The sequence below is a fragment of the Prunus persica genome, chromosome G6 (assembly GCF_000346465.2).
Source record: "Prunus persica cultivar Lovell chromosome G6, Prunus_persica_NCBIv2, whole genome shotgun sequence".
NCBI lineage: Eukaryota > Viridiplantae > Streptophyta > Magnoliopsida > Rosales > Rosaceae > Prunus > Prunus persica.
The window spans coordinates 18,200,519-18,219,706 of record NC_034014.1 but is presented as its reverse complement, the minus strand read 5'-3'; the positions used below and the strand labels follow the sequence as shown (position 1 = coordinate 18,219,706).

At 36.5% G+C, this 19,188-nt stretch overlaps 2 protein-coding genes across 5 annotated transcripts; one reads left to right on the top strand and one right to left on the bottom strand.

Annotated features, from left to right (window-relative positions):
- On the top strand, positions 6,240-12,417 carry LOC18772111 (transcription factor TGA1). 4 transcript variants are annotated; one of them, XM_020566028.1, is made up of 9 exons: positions 6,240-6,500; positions 7,425-7,648; positions 7,742-7,816; positions 8,883-8,942; positions 9,026-9,103; positions 9,195-9,258; positions 9,972-10,243; positions 10,683-10,910; positions 11,808-12,417. In XM_020566028.1, the coding sequence occupies exons 2-9, from the start codon at positions 7,490-7,492 to the stop codon at positions 11,958-11,960; spliced, it is 1,089 nt and encodes a 362-aa protein (XP_020421617.1). In that variant the 5' UTR covers positions 6,240-6,500; positions 7,425-7,489; the 3' UTR covers positions 11,961-12,417. The 4 variants fall into 4 exon arrangements, with proteins under 4 accessions (XP_020421617.1, XP_020421614.1, XP_020421616.1 ...); XM_020566025.1 differs by having other exon boundaries at positions 9,192-9,258; XM_020566027.1 differs by having other exon boundaries at positions 6,241-6,500; positions 7,480-7,648.
- On the bottom strand, positions 12,803-18,229 carry LOC18774709 (alanine--glyoxylate aminotransferase 2 homolog 1, mitochondrial). Its single transcript, XM_007205051.2, has 9 exons — positions 17,686-18,229; positions 16,681-16,911; positions 16,188-16,358; positions 15,369-15,512; positions 15,097-15,276; positions 14,691-14,916; positions 14,056-14,169; positions 13,851-13,937; positions 12,803-13,373 (listed from the first exon to the last, which is right to left on the bottom strand). The coding sequence occupies exons 1-9, from the start codon at positions 17,959-17,961 to the stop codon at positions 13,330-13,332; spliced, it is 1,473 nt and encodes a 490-aa protein (XP_007205113.1). The 5' UTR covers positions 17,962-18,229; the 3' UTR covers positions 12,803-13,329.

Below are 19,188 nucleotides of genomic sequence, written 5' to 3'. Positions count from 1 at the left end.
AGCATATTGAAGTCCTCATTTTCAAGAAAGCCCAAATACAGGTTTGATGTTGGTGAGTATGTGAAAAAGGAATGAAATTCACTTATTTTCAACAAAACATACATAATTACATATTCGGGGACACAAGAAAAGGAAAATCGCATCCAAACTTGGATTGAGAATCTAAATTTTTCATGATTTTTTTGAATCTGAAAATTGGTGACGCCAACACTAGCCATTCTTAGTGGCGGTGGCACGCCACTTTAGATTGCACTTGAGAATAAGACCACAAACAGGAAAAGCAATTGTTTACGTGACGTTTCTTTTGTTTATTCAAACAAATACACAGGAAAATATGAAAGGGAAAATCACTAAGGAATCGGCCAACCATTCTTAGGGCACCCACCACCATCATCCCAACTTTATACACATCATTGCCACCAAGACCTTAATAATTATATAATTATTATTAATCTTATCCTACTTGTTTTCTTTTTCAAATCAACTCTTCTCTAAGATAATCCAATCCTTAATTTATTCAGACATTTGGTGATGCCAATGGACTCATTTCCCAAATCGAACTTGCCCTTTAAAGACAAGACTTATTAGCAACAAGTACGATTAATATTCTCTCTCTCTCTCTCTCTCTCTCTCTCTCTCTCTCTCTCTCTCATATGCATGGTTATGGTCTTCTCTCTCTCTCTCTCTCTTCTCTCTCTCTCTCTCTCTCTCTCTCTCTCTCTCTCTCTGTGTTCCCTGAGCTCCTTTAGTCAATTGGGTTCCATTCCATACACCTAACCCTAAATTAGAAAGAAAGAAAAAGTAATACCTCCTGTTTTTTGTTCTCTCTTAAATAGTATTGGCACTCCAGATATAATATATTATCAACTATAACTCTTCATGGTAAATCTGTCGATACTTGAAAAGGTTCGACGTTGGAATCTCACTATTTGTATCCAAAATGCTCCAAGTGTGAATTCAGTTTAAGATAATATAGATTATTTTCCTAACTTACGATTGTGGAAGCCTGTATGTATTGCATTGCACAAGGACGAGGGGGCCCATACATTCTGTTTTGGTCTCTCCACAGATATGGATATAATCAAAAGTGAGAGTAGTGAGATTTCTATTCTAAAGTAAGACAAGCAGGTTTATTCTAAAGTGCTACGCAAATGCAACTTTTACTGTTGTTTACCATATAAAACAAGAAGAAGATGAAGAAGAAGAAGAAGAAGAAAGTTTTGTGCTATTGGTTTGTTAAACAAGGCAAGTAACCACCTTTTCTTTTTAATGTTTTTTTTAAAAATTCTTTTTTCATTGGTACGACAACCATGAAGAGCATAACGATCCCTTTTTTTAAAAATAAAAAATAAAAAATTCTCATGGTTTTTTGGCAAGTACAATATTTAGACAAAACATGCAAGATGACATCCATTCGAAGGAGCCAGATCCTGTGCTTGTTTTTTCTTTGCCATAATTTGCCTGACTTATTATAAATACACCACCTCATTAAAATTTAATCCAAGAAACTTTAATAATTCAATTTTCTCATAATTTAAATATTTAAAAGAAAAACCCCTAATTGAAATAACAGGAAACTTAACATGTTAAACTTTTCTCTACAGCACGTCATCCCTTCTTCCCCTTTCCTACTGTCTACTCTTCGTCTTCTTCTTTTTTTACTTCTTTCTTTCCCTGCTTCTCCATAGTTTTTTTCCTTTCTATTTCCTTTTCTCTACGAGACGTAATCCCTCATAATAACTCTTATTTTAATGAGGTGGCGTAACAAGAATAAAGTCAAGCAGATCATGACAGAGAAAAAACAAGCAGAGGATCCAGGTCCCCATTCGAAAGCCGTATGCATTTGTGTGAATGGTCTATAAAAACACACACTTCTTACCCTAGTAGAGAAAATTCAAGCACAGGATCGGATCCTCATAATAACTCTTCATTATCTTCGAACAAGCATGTGTAGATTATTATTATTATTATTATTTATACAAGGAATATTGGGGGAGGGAGAAATCGAATATAGGACTTTGAGTGTATAAGTAAATACTCTTAACCACTTGGACTACAAACCCCTTGATGTGTAGATAAATTTTAGTTGGTGTTTAAGCCTTAAAGTTGGAGAAATTATACATTTTTACCAATCTTATCCCCCCAACTTCGAGATGACAAACTCCATACCTTGACAATAAAGCGCATTTATTTCTAAACCAACATGTCATTAACAAAAAATAAAAATAAATAATAAAGACATTAATTAAAAATAGAGTTTTTTTGTTGAGAAATTCTGGGATTGCATTCATAATTCAGTCAAAAAAACTACCAGCCACAAAGTCACAAAAGCCATTACAATAACAGAGCGATCTAACATTAAAATTAAGACAATCTAGTGCACCTCTACTAACACAGGATCGAAGAAATTCTAGTATAGATATCCCAACTAATATTACAAACTCATAATAAGCAAAAAGAGATAATGTTTAAAAAACTAAGCCATAACAATACAAACAAAGACATATCTACATATAAGTTGGAGTGGGCTCCAGTCTAGGACAAGATTTAAAAATATTGGAGTTTGGTGCAAATTTTACAAGATGTCCCTACTCCCACAAATATTAGCCTATCCCTCCTTGCCACATGTCGTCTTTTGTGTCCCATAGTGCGGTTGTTTTTTGTTTTTTAATATAATAAACTAATCAAATTTTGGTTGCTTTATGAACTCTCTATTCTTCTGTCTTTTTCTCTTCTACTTTTTTTATTTTTTGGGGGTTTCTCTCTGCGTCTTTTTTGTCTCTCTTCTTCGTTTTTTCTTCCTCTTCTTTGTATTATGCTTATTTTCTCTATGCTTCGTTCTCTTCCTCTCTGTGTGAATCACAACTTCTCCCCCTCAATCTCTCTCTTCCTCTTATCACTCCTTTTCTCACTGACTCTCTCAACTCCTCCCTCTATCCCAACTCTCACGATCACTCTCTCTCTCTCTCTCTCACACACACACACACACACAGAGAAGCGGATGCAGAGTGAAGAAATCCTTCTCACAGTGATAAGATTTAGGTTATTGTTGTTAAATTTTGTGGGTTTTATTAAATTTTAACTGTTATTGTTGGGTTTTTAAGATTTAGGATTTGGTTGTTAAATTTTGGGGGTTTTTTTCCTATGCTATTTGAAAGAAAATTTGTTTTTTGAGAGAAGGAGAAAGGGTTTGTTTTAGATTGTTTGTTTTTTTAATTATTTTATTTGTCATTTTCTGGTTTCGAAATATTTTAAATGTTATTATTATTATTGTTGTTGTTATTATTATTTTACTTGGTGTCCCTAAAAGCGAAGAAAAATATTAGCTTACTCCTCACAAAATTCTTGGGTCTGTCATTGAATACAAATAAAACTTTCATAAATGAGTGATAAAAAGCTCTCATAAAAGAGAGGTGAAAAACTCTCACAAAATGAGATGTGAAAGCTACACACAAAACCCAAAGAGTCTCTGTGACTTATTCCAAACATAAAGAAATCGCAAAAATAATAATAGTGGAAATCCGATACAGAAACACAGAGAAAATAAAAGTTAAATGTCATATTTAACTCCATAGGTGAAAGAGCCCAACACAAATGTGGTGGAGCAAATAGGCATCATACTCATGCTATCCACAATGGATGGCGTAAAGTTGTAGCTGAAGGAGATTCCAAACTCGTCATAGACTGCATCAAAAACAAAGTTTCGGTTCCTTGGAGTATTAATCTCCTAGTACAAGATATTAGGCTGCTAAGCTCTTACTGTGATGAGATTTCCTTCCAGCATGTCCTCCGGGAAGCTAACTTCACTGCTGACGCTTTAGCTAGTATAGGCCACAATATGAACACTTCCCACCTTTGGGATCGGGATCTTCCTTTAAGTTGCTCGACTCCCTTCTACTTTGATCTAGTTGGGCTTGCGTCCCCTCGTAGTTTCTGTTTGTAATTTTTCTGTTTCTCTATAAAATAAAAATAAAATAAAAATAGGCATCATTCTTAATTTTTGGCTCCTCTTTTTTTTTATTTTATTTAATACAAGTGATATTAAGAAAGGAGAATTTGAACACACGACTTCAAGTGCAGGTATAAGTACTCTTTAGCACTTGAAATACAGTCCCCTTGCTTGACTCCTCTATTTAACTCCACCAAATCGAGGTAGAAATATTATTATTATTATATTCTTTTGATTCCATACTATTCACATACTCCATAGTCATTGACATTTTTGACTCCTCTCCCTTGTTCATGCTATTACTGTTTCTATCTTCCACTCCAGTACTAGTATCGAGTGGCAGTATGAAACTAGGGCATGATAAGACCTTTTTTTCCTTATAGGATAATATATTTTCTTCCATGATTTGAAGTATTGTAGAATGGCAGTATGAAACTATGGCAATGATAAGACCTTTTTTTTCCTTATAGGATAATATATTTTCTTCGATGATTTGAAGTACTGTAGAATGCAGTATGAAACTATGGTAATGATAAGACCTTTTTTCCTTATAGGACAATATATTTTCGTCGATGATTTTAATTATTGTAGAATGACACTTTTTGTATGTATATGCAAAATAATTTATCATAAATTTAAAAAAAAATTTATGCACACATGTCAAACTTTAACTAGTAGGGAAATGAAAGTTTCTACTTCTATGAAAATGAGGCAAGTATTTCCCTCCTAGAAACTAGGGGTGGGCATCAAAACCGGAATACCAAAATCATCTTGAAATCATGTCAAATCGTGTCAATCTCGTGCCATCCCATTTGGTGTTGACGTGTAAACGGGATGATACCATGTCATCCTGTTACTATTTGGCACGACATCGATTCCACATTTGTGATCCTGGTTGGTATCATACCATACCGAACAGTACGTGAGTTTTATTAATCCTAATTTAATTTCAATTCCACCCCTACTCTCCACAGACATTTCTTCGACTCCTCTTTGTTTCTTTGCGTCCTTTCCTTTCCTTTCCTCTGTCTATTCTTCTCTTCTCCTTCCTCAATCATAATTTGAAGCCGTAATTCCCTAATCCTTCACCATCAATCGATCACATCTTCTTCTCCTCCTCCTCCTCCTCTCTCTCTTTGTGTTCTTCTCAGAGATGTTTATTAACTATTGGATTATTGTTGGTGCAGAGTTGGTCATATCATCAGGATGGAAGGTTCTTTCAATCTTTTCTGGGGCACATTTGGATCAAGCTCTTCACGAAAATCCCACGGAGTTTGATCCTTGGAGATGGGCAGTATGTAGCTTTTGATTTTAACTTTTTGAATATCAATGGTGACAAATGTTTGAGATTTATTCATTTAAATATGCAGGAAGATTACAAAGAGATAAGCAAACAAGTGATAGTGTTTTGTGGTGGAGTGAGGCTCTGCTCAAGAGCAGAACTGGCTAAAGTAGAAGAGATTTTTTACGGTATCAACATTGATACCAAATCATACCGATCCCATTTGGGTCCGATACGGTTTGAACGTGATTTCAAAAACTCTCATCCCGTGACATCCCATTCCGATTCTCCTATTCGAGATTAACACTGAGATAACCTCCATTCCGTGTCATCTCATACTGTACCCAAACCTACTAGAAACTAGGATAATCCCCTTTTTGTGTGCAATATCAAATATCAAAATATGCATGGCCTCAAATTTGAAGTAGTCAAAATTCAGAAAGCGAATCATCACGTTCATGTAGCCGTTACTGTTCCCACTCTCAAAAAGTTCAAAACCCAAAAAAGTCAAAATCCAAAAGTTAAAAATATTAAAATTAAAATTAAAAACCAGTTAGACAAATTAGAGAATTAGACAAAAACACGCTAAGCCGACCCCACACCAATAAACTGTCACTCCATTCCCGCGAAATTATCAACTCCCACCTGACCCCGTACCTCTCCACGCGCTCGCCTCGAGCGTTCGCACCAAACCCCAACCGGAACGCAAGCCCTCGCTCATATCTCCGGCGAATCCCAAACACCCGGCGAGGTAACATGCCGTAATATGACGTCAGCGAATCACTCGCGGGGAGTGCGCAGGTTAAGGAAAGCGTCGCAGAGCGATCCACCTGGTGCGCACATTAGCAGTGGGTGGGATATTATAGTGGGAGGAGGATGAGGATTACGACGCTCTCTTTCATCTTCTCTGTAGTCTTTGACATACTCTCTCTCTCACGCTCAGAAAAATACAAATTTTATTTTCTATAAAAAAATTTGTATAAAATTAGAAATTAATGGATTTAAAAAAGGGAGAGGAAAATGGTCAATAATTGTAATTGGGAATTTATTAATATCTTAATGAAAGATTAGAAAAGGGATTAGGAAGTTTGAAAGTTGTCTATTAAGCTGTCGTGTTCTCTCACTCGATTCTTCTGCCAGATGATGGGACTTGCAGTGAGAGCTAGGGTTTCCATTGCTACTCTGCAGAAGGCTTGGTCTCCCTGCTTGCTCTGCTTCAATTTAGAGCGGGAAAAGTAGACTTGACTTCCTCAGACTGGCCTTTCAAAGGTTCACTTTCTGTTTTTGCTCTCTTTTTTTTTTCTTTCTCAAATTCCATTTTGGGCATGTTTGGTTTCCGAGAAAAGAAAGCAGAAGAAAGAGAAAGGAAGTCTGAGTTTTGGGTTTTTTTTGTTTTGTTTCAGTTTTTAGTTTTTGATACAAAGATGCTGCAGCTTTTTTTCTTTTTTTTTTTTTGGGTCGAAAATGAAGATGCTGCAGCTTGGCTTAAGAAAGTAGAAGTTTTTCTTATCTCAGTCCTCTGTTACATAGTTTTGCTCTGTTATTGTTATGTTTGATTGTCAATACTGTTTTGGGCTCTCATGGGTTTGATGAAGAAAGTAAGAAAAGGATTCTCAGTTTTCATTTGTATTTATGTGGCTGATAAGAGGAGCTGAGTATCTTGTACTAAAAACTTTTACTGTATAGTTGATAAGCAACAAGTACAAAATCCATGTCAAACTTTTACTGATTAAAGGAACTGAGAGTCTTTGGTGGTTAGGCTTTTTGGAACCCTGCAAAGTTCTAAACTTGGCTTGTAGTTACTTTTTTTTTTTCTTTATGAGAAATTCAGCATGACAAGGTGAAAGGTACCGATCATTTCATAAATTCCTCCCCCCCACCCAACTTCTGTGTTTTCTTCATCTTTTTGTTGTAGCTGTGTTCAAATATTGGCCTTTTTACCCCAACTGCGAGTCATACTCTAATTGGGATCATAACAAGGAGATTTCAAATGTTTCTACTGTTGGTGCAAGGACGGAATTTAGGCTGGTTTTATATAAATTTTACAATTATGTTTTTCGTAATTGCTGTATTTTATTAGTTTAATTGGACTGCATATAAAAGTAGGCCATTTGTTTGGATTTCAGTTTTCGCATATTGATTGACATTACAGAAATATGGTTATCCTACTTCTCTCTCTGGGAATTCTTCTAGGTTCTACATCACATGCTTTTATGTCAAAGATTCATTGGATTCCTTCCATTGTCAGTTGAAGAAACATGAATTCTCCATCCACCCAGTTTGTCACCTCAAGAAGGATGGGGGCCTATGAGCCTATCCACCAGATTAGCATGTGGGAGGAAAGCTTTAAGAGTAATGGTAATTTTAATGCCTCAGCATCAATGATAGTTGATGCAGACACAAAACTAGATAATCAGGTGAGTATTTGATATTAATTGTTTTGGTTCTTGTTTCTTGGAGTGACATTAATCCATTTTCTGTGCGTTGTGTTATCATTTAAATTTATCTAGTCAGAGGATGCTTCTCATGGAATCCTGGGGCCTTCTAGCAAGTATGACCAAGAAGCAACTAAACCTACAGACAAGGTATGAGAAATTGAGCTTCTGCATCACTCGCCCTGTGATCTCTTTCTTTCTTTAGCAAAACATAAGGCTAACCGTACTGACATACAAACCTTGGTTGAAAAATTGAAATTTCACCACACTGGCACTGTCGCTTCTGACTTTCTAAAACTAATAACCTAGTATTTTGACCAACTGTGAAATTTCTTAGTATTTTGACCAACTGTGAAATTTCTTCTTACAAGTGGCTGATGAATATTGTATACAACACATAGATATTCATTTCCAAATATGCCCACTTGACATACTTTGTCACAGTGTGTCGTTTTCTTATTGAGTGTAGTAAAGGCGTAATATATAACAGATTCAGGGATCTCTGTAGTAAAGAAGTATAGTTCAAGGGATGGATCCTTTTTTATTTTCATCCTTGTTTTATTACTGTTCATGATTTCAGACATTAGTCATGAATGGAGATTGAGATTTGTGAAATACTAGTTGAGATTGTAACGTTCATTGATATGTATGGTTAAATCAGGAAAACAATTCTATGGAGTTCAAATGGGTAAATGTTGTGGACTTTTTTCTTTTTGAAGAAATTTTTTACTACTGTAAACTCTTCCATAATTTATTTTTCCTTGGGATTTGGGTGCTAGACCTTAGCTCCTTGTCTAATTTCGTTTATCAAAGTTGATTTTGGTTTGGCCACCTTTTAAATTGTATAAACTAGATAGAATATTCTGTACAAACCTCAAGTCCGAGGCTTGGTTTTGAGGTATAGATTAAAACAAAAAAAGTAGAGGTTAGTTCCCGCATGCCTACCGCTCGCATGCCTACCGCTCGCATGCCTACTTTGTGGCTCTTATTAGATTCAAAATATTATTTGTGAATCATATGGTTACTTTTGGAGTGGATTTAAATAACTGGGGATTGGTCATGTTCACTTAGCAATTTATGTCTGAAATTTATGTTTGTGAACTAAAGATTTACTGTATTCTTCCAGATTCATTTTGTAGTAATTCATTTTAGGAGTTCAATGGTGCGAACTTTCAAACCAGCATCTTATACTTTGGTTATGTGTTAAACTATTTAGGTGCAAAGACGTCTTGCACAAAATCGGGAGGCTGCTCGTAAAAGTCGGATGCGAAAGAAGGTAGGAAGTGGTATGCATTTGAAAATATATCATATATGCAACTAGTGATGTATATGGACTATATGATGACTTTTCCTATACAGGCCTATGTTCAGCAGTTAGAAACAAGTCGTTTGAAGCTTATTCAATTAGAGCAAGAGCTTGACCGAGCAAGACAACAGGTCAGGAGAAGATTAGCTTTTCTATAGTTTATTACTAGATTCAATAGAAAAGAAAAAAAATTATAACTTCTCTTCTTGTAAATTATAGCAGGGTATTTATATTGGCAGTGGACTGGATGCTAGTCCTCTAGGATTCTCGGGCACTATAAACTCAGGTTTGTTTGTTAGTGTGCTTCTGCCATATCTTTGATTTTATCTTGTCAATCTAGAATGTTGATATTTATTATAGGGTTGCATATGAAACTTGGGGTGGTCAGCAGCTTAAACAATTTATTGATTCTATGCAATAAAATGCTACATCTTGTTGGAATTTTCCTTTTCCTTTTCATCCCTTCTGGTTATGAGTTTTTATTGGTATTGTGATGATGAGAATGGATAAGTGCTCCATTCTTCAACATCAAGTGTCTGTGCAAAAGGCTATAAAGTCTATTCATTGTTAATAATAGAAATTGTGGACGTGTCCACCACATACAACAAAGAAGGCATATAATTCCCCATGAGCCAGCCATCAATAATACAAAAAATGGTGATGGAAACTATTTAACTGCGCGCTCAATCTACAAGAATAATAGAAAGTGATAATTTCCAAAACTCAGGACAATCTGAAGCCTGAAGGGAAGTCCAGACTCTTACTCTATCCAAAAGGTGTATGTATATATATACAGGGACGCATTCATGCTTCCTGTAAAAACAAAGCTCTCTAGAAGGTTTACCTGGGCGTCTTTCAAAACATCATAATCTCTAATGTTTGGATGCTTCTTTATATATCTTTATGCGTACGTTTCCTCAAGTACATAATTGTATTGTATCATGGTTTTTTTTTCTTCATGTCCTTGTAATATAAAATTTGAAACTCCAAGTTATGCAGGTGTAACAACATTTGAGATGGAGTATGGACACTGGGTGGAAGAACAAAATAGGCAAATTAATGAACTGAGGACTGCTTTGCATGCTCATATAAGTGATATAGAGCTTCGATTCCTTGTGGATAGTGGCATGAGTCACTATTTTGAACTTTTCAGCATGAAATTAACTGCCGCAAAAGCTGACGTATTCTATGTGATGTCTGGGATGTGGAAAACATCAGCTGAACGGTTTTTCTCGTGGATTGGAGGGTTTCGCCCTTCAGAGATTCTTAAGGTAATGTATGGTGTGTTAGAAGTCATTAATTGAAGATAATGCATTTTTTGTTCCTGAGACTTGCGCGTTGCAGTAGAACTCGTAGGATATTAGAGTTATTCTTTAAAACCGAATCACCAATTATAGGATGAAGGGGAATGAGAATTGGTTCATTTTAATCTAATATTTTTGATGAATTTTAAATGAAGAGTGTTGACTGTACCAGTAGTGCAGCATAGTTTCCATTTCGGGCCCATTTTTTTTTTCTTCCCTTTTTCTCGTTGAGAATGTGGAAAGTTGGAGGCAGATCATCCATTACGGTTCTGATATCTTTGCAAACTGATGTATTTAGTGGAACACTATTATACTGTAAATGACTTCTTTTGGCATATTCTTTCAGCAATAAGTTCCATAAGTGAGTTTAGGGTAAAGCTAGTTCTTATATTTGTGTTGATTACAGGTTCTTCAGCCTCACCTTGACCCCTTGACAGACCAACAAGTTTTGGATGTTTACAATCTTAGGCAATCATGTCAACAAGCAGAAGATGCTCTTTCGCAAGGTATGGATAAACTCCAGCTCACTCTGGCTGACACTGTGGCAGCTGGTCAACTGGGTGAAGGTAGTTATGTGCCACAGATGGCTAATGCCATGCAGAAATTGGAAGAGCTCGTTAGCTTTGTGCAACAGGTAATGTACTGCATGTATCCATAGACCTGTTGGATGGTTTTGTTCCAAACTTCGACTCAAGTGTGTTTTATATCTAATCTTGCAAAACCATCTGTTTAAATGTTGGAAATGTTGGTTTTTCTATAGGCTATAATTTGTAAATGTAGGTGCCATGAATTATTTTCGGCTTTATCAAAAGTGAAGCCATTTAGATTTCATATTACAAATGAAATGAGTGGGATACTTTGTCGGTGAATGAAGAAAACATTTATGCCCCTGTTTCCTGTGGTTATAATCTACAGCTTGTAAACTTTGACTAGGCCCATCTTGGTGTTGTTTATTTTTAACAAAATCTGAGTTTAAAAAAAAAATTAAGACAAGTTTTTCACATCAAATTCGACTAGAATGAACACCAATGTCAAAAGGAACCCTTATTAATCTCTTACATCTCTCATGTCTCGATAGAAGCTGAAAAAATGAATCTTTTGAATTATTTGGTAGGTAAGATAGTACAGACTGACTTGTATTTTTATGAATGGATTAACTAACGATAGAGGAACAGTTTTGTTGGAAATTATACTGACACGGTGAAGTTGTGATATTAACTTAATGAAAAAATAGGGTTAGAACTACTCAGCTATTTGGTAATAATGTACAGCTTCCACCAGGACAAGGCAGAAAGTAATCACATAATGAGTTCTATGTTAAGGGGTGAACAAAAAGTTTTGGGGTGCATTCCATTACATCCGAATGCTGTTGCCTGAGATTTTCATCTTACGTGAATCATTGTGATATTTTTGTTTTTGTAGTATTTGGTGTTAACTTTACGTAATTTTCCTTGTAATGTTAGTTCTGTGTTAGTTTTCTTAACATTTCAATGACATGTTTTCTGACTAAATGATCTTTTTACCCAAACAGGCTGATAATCTTCGGCGAGGGACCTTACAGCAGATGTCGTGCATCCTAACAATCCGCCAGGCAGCTCGCGGCCTTCTTGCCTTGGGGGAGTACTTCCAACGCCTTCGGGCTTTGAGCTCGCTCTGGGCTACTCGTCCTCGTGAGCCTGCCTAATCTTAACACGAAGAGCATACAATGCCAAGCTCAATATTCAACAAGATAATCACCAGCAGAAAAGAATCATGCATCTACAACCACAGGTCCCTTTGGTAATGTTGTTCCATGCATATATGTAGACATAATTGAAGCTGCTGACATTTTTCAAGCAGCATCCCATGTTTTGAGAAGCTGTAAATATGGGTAACCATTTTGTCTGCAGGAGGTTTGTAAATAAATTATTCTCAACGTTTTTGTATATTATTTTGTCTTAGAAAATATTTCTTTAGCACTTACATTTTGAGTCTGCCAACGGAACTGTATCATGTAAATGTTTGTTTGAGGGTTTCTCTATATTTCAAATGGGTCAGGTACATTTGTAGTGAGGGTATCATTGTGCTTTGAAGATGGACAGTCTTGTTCTGGAAAAGTTAAAATAAGACATTTTGGTATGTATGGGATATGCTCATTTTCAGGTCTGTCTTTGAACTTTTCAGAGAGCACTGCAGACTTCAACAAAGATAGTTTTTACTTATTACAATCAGAGCTGTGAGCTGAGCTCCTGTTATAGGATCACTGCAATATTTAACCAGAAGTGGCATGGAAGCTCCGACTGCCGGAGCTTGCTATATGCATGTTTCGGCTGCAAGGCTGTTTTTGACTTCATGAACAGAGTCTTTGCTGCGAGCCAACTCCAACTGTTTCATTGCTAAATTTATCAGATTGAGCTTACTTTTTCATGCTGCGTTTTTTATGAGAAAAAATTTCGAAGTCGTAAAATGACATCCTTTACATCCGTCTAGCGTATCTAGAGGCCCCTTAAGTTATAATCGTTGGGGTTACTTATAATTATTTATAACTTTAGCTGTAAGAATTGAAAAGCTATTTGGAATGTAATTTTAACAACCCTCTTTGGATCATGAGGTTTGTGAGTGTTGAAAATAACATACGCAGCACTGACAATTTTTCTTTCTTATTTACAGAATGTTGGTTGGCTCTCTATTCAACACTTTTCCACTTTAAGGTGACATTTTGGAGGAAGAAAATCCAGAACTCAAAAATATTCTCATGTAGGTTGGCAGTCCCTCTTCCATGTGAGTGTTGGAGTACTTGAATTGCAAATATGAACCTGATAAACCAAAATTCAAAGTTGTGATGCTCCCCCACCCCCCTTATCTCGCTCTCTTAATGGCCTCTAATGATAAGCTAGCGGAATCCATTTTGGTGCACAGATTGGCATCCTCACTCGCCGTACATGGATCGATTTCATCCAACGGAAGCTGCTATTTCTCATGTAAAATGAGCACCAAACTCTAGGAATTTAACTTTACATTATTGAAAGTTCTTTACAAACCGCAATATCATTTGGTTCTTCATGTATTAGCCCTCACAACTTGGACATGGAGTAGTCCAAAGCATCGACAAGAAAATCTGCAGACATAAAAGTTTAACCTCAGCATGTATCTCAACCGAAAAAACACAACCCAAAAACAATTATTTCATCTGTTATACGTCACCACACGCGCACACCCAAATGCACGCTCACAGTAAATATGCATATCAACCATTCATGTGTAACGGTTGAAAAACATGTCTTCATTGAAGGACCATCTTCGGGACAGAAGTTATGGAACTTTTAGAAAATAATTATTTTTTTTATTTTTGGTTGTCATTCGCTAGGGAAGGGGAGGGGGGAGTATATATTGGGTTGCCTCAAGATTGTCTTCTACGTGAATCGAACCCGGGTGCACTTGGAGTGGGGAGGGGGAAAATAATTATTATATTCACATGTATACATAATATGTGTTTGACGTCTTGTGTTGATTAGGCTGTTGTCTCTCAGCTCATAGAATGATTTCCAGTTACCATTTGGGCTAATTCATACCAAGCCTAAGACATAAAAAGTACCTGCATCATCTTTGGTAAAACACATCGGTGGCTTTATCCTAAAAACATTTCCATGTAGTCCCCCTTTGCCAACTAGAACTCCGAGCTCTTCAATCAATGACCAAATTATGATTAGTGTGTAGAAAGGAATTCATGGAGATAAATGTAATTTAACTTAGGATCATTGAAAGAATATATACTATGAGCTGGGAGAGTGTGTTGATACCTCTGAGTTTCTCGAACAAAACTGTGGTTTCTGCCTTTGCAGGCTTCTTCTCTTTCCTGTCAGTGACAAGCTCTATCCCCACCATTAAGCCTCGGCCTCTGACATCTCCAACGACTGACACAGAATATAATATATAAGAACACTCGCGGTAATATTTGACAGATTCAGAGACCAAAGTACGGCACCAGAAAGAGGAGCGCCAAATTGCAAACAATCAGTTAGGACTCAACTGATTCTACAAGGCGGAGTATAGAGCGAGGCAATAGAATCAAGTCTAAGCACAATAAACCTCTAATGAGGTTAGCCAACTATATGTAGGGAAATTAAAGGAAAAGAGTAACTCCATCTTTTGGAATATAATGTTGGTGGAAGACCAACTTTCTGTCATTTTAAACATTTTTAAGTAGCGAATCATACCAGAAGGAGTAAAGGTATCATGATACATAACTTAGAGTAGTTCTGTGTGCTACTACAGCGTAAGCTTTGCTCACATTCAAAAATATAAAAAACTGGCAAAGCTGATTTCCCCATTAACAAGGGGCCATGACATGGGCTATAGATAAATATTTAAATTCCAGAGATACATGCCTATAATAGAGAGAATTCTAAAGACATCGAGTTCAAAGGGTAGTTACTTTCATATCTTTGCTGAAGATCTCTCAAACGCCCAAGCAAGTGAGAGCCAACATCAGCGCAATGAACTTGACGCTTCTCTTTATCAATAACTCTGAGCACTGCAAGCCCTCCAGCAGAGCATACAGGGTTTCCACCAAAAGTGTTGAATTGAATCTTCTGGGCTAGTACACTTGCTATTTCTGGTGTTGTCACCACTGCTCCCAATGGCAACCCGTTTCCAATGCCCTGAAATTTTAACAAACGAATAAATTGGTAAATAGTTGAGTAAATAAGTTATTGTGTTTCACGAAAATCAAAGTCATCTATAGGAAAAGGCTGGCAATGAAAATATGCAATGTAACACCAAACCACATAAGTCAAACTTTTCCAGAATAAAATACAAACTATCAATTGATATTTAAAGACCTTAGCCATGGTAACTATATCAGGAATGACACCCTGCGTTTCAAAGCCCCAATAATGGCTTCCTGTGCGCCCAAACCCAGTTTGTACTTCATCAGCAATGCAGACACCACCAGCTTTGCGAACAATGTCATAAACCAGTTTTAAATATCCAGGTGCCAATTCAACTGCTCCTCCAACTCCCTACAGTTAGATAATGCGAAAAAATTAACCTAAGCACAGGGCGTTATATGTACCAATTTAAAGCCACATCTGAAACAACATTCAGTACCAACCTGAATTGTTTCAGATATAAATCCAGCAACTTTTCCTGAAGTTCCATAATCAATGTGATCTTGTACATCTTTAGCATAACTTTTGGCATCCGGGCCAAAGATTCCATGGTATGGATCTGGATTTACAACGTGATGAATTTCACCCTGCAATGATAAAGCAAGTAGTAAGTAGATGAGAAGTTGGTGTCTCAATAGTGTTCATGTATGATTATTGTGTAACTTTATATTGGTGACACTGAAAAAATAGTAATGAGCCAAAGACTGAAGACTCGGCAAGGGTATGAATTGATCAATGTGCACTGGATATGCATGCTTTACTATGTTAGAATGAGTTACAAACAATCTCGTCATAGAGTAGAAAGTTTGCGATGATACGACATTATCTAGAAAGAACTTCCTACCATAGGTATTTATAACTACTATTAATCATAATGGAAAAAAATAACTTAATTAAATTTAGTCTTATTAACATTTTTTAGAATTTTTATTTTGAGAATATTGTGCCTGCAATACCATAAATTATGTCAGAAAGATAAGAAACAATTCTTCCATAACCCTGGTTTACATCAAGAGACCAAATTGAACAGTGTAGACGCATATCACAGGTAACATGTTGGAACACTAATAATTTAGATGTTATTGTAATTAAAATGTGATAAACTGGTTAACGGATCACCTTGCCTACCTCTCTGGAAATGGAACTCTGGTTCTCCCGAGTTTCTCTATAAAAGTAATGACATATCAAATTTGGATGTATTCTAAACATAGCATGCCAGAAGATGGATCTTTGGAGCTATACTGACTACTGATTGTACAAACCTGTGGAATTGGATACTTCCATGTGTTCAAGGCGGTCAAACCAATTGTATTAGAACTTCCCCCATGATATGCATTTCTCAATGAAATCATATCAAGACTGCCACTATATAGACGAGCCATCAACATTGCTAATTCATTTGCTTCTGTCCCAGAATTCACAAAGTAAACAACCTGCATTTTACAACTGTCTATTCAGTAGTTGGCAAGTATAAAAAAAAAGAAGGTGATAAATGAAGCACATAAAATGGATTACACCAGAGTCCCAGAAGTCTTCTGTCCTTACAGTAATTGAGAAGTATCTCAAGTTTTGAAACCAGATAAACCATAACACTGTTGCTCTATTCAGTACTATTACTTAACATTTCAAAGGGAAGGCTAAAATATAATAGCTTACGCAGCCTGTAATTAAACAAATATATAATTGTCTGCCATTAAGAAAAAATAAAATTTAGTGTCAGAAATTGTCTGGAAATCTAGTTTGAAGAACTTGAACCTTTAAATTTCCAGGCATTTTTGAAGCTAATGCCTCGGCAAAATCAGCTATTGCATGGTGCAGGTAAATGGTTGTGGCATGCTGCAGAAGCTTGCTCTGCTCCATGATAGCATTTAAAACTTCCGGATGGCAATGTCCACAAGAAACAGTTACTATCCCAGCAAAAGCATCAAGGTAGCGCCTGCCATTCTCATCGAACAAATATTGCATCTTCCCTTCAACAATATTGAGCTGTTTACACAACGATAAATAAAACAAAGAAATCAGTTTCTGCATAAACTGTGTTAATATATCAGTGGACATCCGGTAGCACAAAAGCAAATGCAACATCATACAGGCGGGGAGACAATAATTTCCGTTCACTAGCAAATAAACTGGTGGTGTTGAGCAAAGGCAATAAATCATATAGGATCACCCTTATGCTTTGGAACCAGAATTTTTCGACGACGAAATACATGCAACATAAGACTCTACCACAAAACTTGACTGAATAATTGCTCGGCAAGCAGTTTTACCAATAATACAAGATTGAAAGAGTTCGGCTAAATGTCAAAAGTCACTCAAATTTCACTTCTTATTGATTGGTGCATGGCAAGAGAAGTAACATGATTCTTTATTTTACCAGACAGAGCCATTGTAAAGCCTCTTTCAAACGATAAAACGAACCAGCCACAGAGAAAGTGCATAATGAATTCAAATGAACATACATGTAACACAATATAAATGGGTCCTGAAATTCAAGGTCAAATTGAAAGGTACCAAGTCTTGACTAAAAAAAAGGAATTATACTATGTTCTATATTATAGGCAGTTCCTTTTAAAATTTTCCCATGAAAATACTGTTTGATTACATTTTCCTCTGGTTTCTCAGCAGCCAAACTGCCGGAGAGATTGAAGCCCAAGAACAGAGAAACAAACAAGTTATCGCAAATGATTTCAACCAAAACAGAAAAATGCGGCATTTAATCCAAATGGTTAAAGAAAGTGTAGGGATAAACAAACATACAGGGTTCTGATAATAATGGAAAAGAGAAGGACCCAGAAACTTCTTTCGCTTCTGGAAGACCTCATCGCCCCGAGGTCCACTGTAAGGCTTTGGCTCGTAATCAAACGGCGGCAGCAAAGGCAGAGAAGCCTCATGATCAGCACCAGCACCAGCAGCAGAAGAAGGAACCGTAGAGAAAGAACCGCAGAGAGACGGCCTGTGACGAAAATGGTAGCCACCAATCTTGGTCTTGGCTTCCCCTAGAGCTTTCTTTAAGAACTGCCTCTGCAATGCCATGGCTGATTCTCAAAGAGACCAAAAGGCAGAGAAAATGTTGGAGAAGAAGACGAAATGTGAAAACGGGTTTTCTGAGTTTCAGTGAGAAAGTGGATGTGTTAAACTGAATCCATGTGTGTCAGGCAGTGTGTGTGATGACGTGGACTTTCAATATTTTGAGATTATCTGGATTTGTTTGGTTGTTGGTGAGGAGGAACAGCGTCAGCTAGTGTTGCGTGCTTCTGACTCAAAAGATTCCATCATCTGAGATATATATGATTCGCTTCACTCGGGGCATGTTTATTTATTAACAACGGAGCAAGTCATGAATCGAGAAATCTAATAATAAAGAAATGAATTGAAGTTAGATCAACCATTCCCTAGTTTATTTCATTTTTTTTTTTTTTTAATGCAAAAGGCGATAATATTTTATTGATAAAAAGAGAAATAAGTATGAAAAAAAACTGAGCTATATTCTAGAGATTTTTTTTTTTTTTTTGAGAAATTCTATGATTGTATTCATAATTCAGCCAAAAAAGCCACTAGCCACAAAGGGCCAATACAAACTAGCCACAAAAAGGCCATTACAATAACGGAGCGGTCTAATATCAAAATTAAGAAAATCAGGTATGTCTCCACCAACGATCAGGCAAGATCGAAGAAACTCTGGCATAGGCATCCCAATTAAGATTGCAAACTTAGAATAATAAAAAAGAGATAAAGTTTGAAAAAACCAAGCCATAACAATACAAATAAAACTCTCACCAAGGAGAGATGAAAAGCTCTCACAAAGGAGAGATGAAAAGCTCTCACAAAAGGAGAGGTGAAAACTACACAGAGAACCCAAAGAGTCTCTGCAACTTATTCCAAACATAAAGAAATTGCAAAAAAGATGGTGGTGGAGATCTGACGCCGAAATGCAGGTGAAGATCCGACGCTGAGCCGCAGCCGCCAATAATGGTTGGATGCAAATCATAATAAAACTAATACAAATAGGGAAAACCCTTTGTCTTTGAAAATGGGGGAAGAGGTGAAAGGAGGAAGAAAGGAAGAGAAGAGAGGAGAGGGGGGAAGAACAATGGCTTCTTCCCCCCTCAAGGTGAAAAAGGCTCTAAGAGTGTTTTTTGGGAGAAAGGGGGCTAGGGTTTTATAGTCATTAAATTATGTATTTTAATGTAAAATTCACATAATTCTTTGGAATAATTTTAATAGTATTAGCTAATAAACACATAAGCAGAGATTAGAATA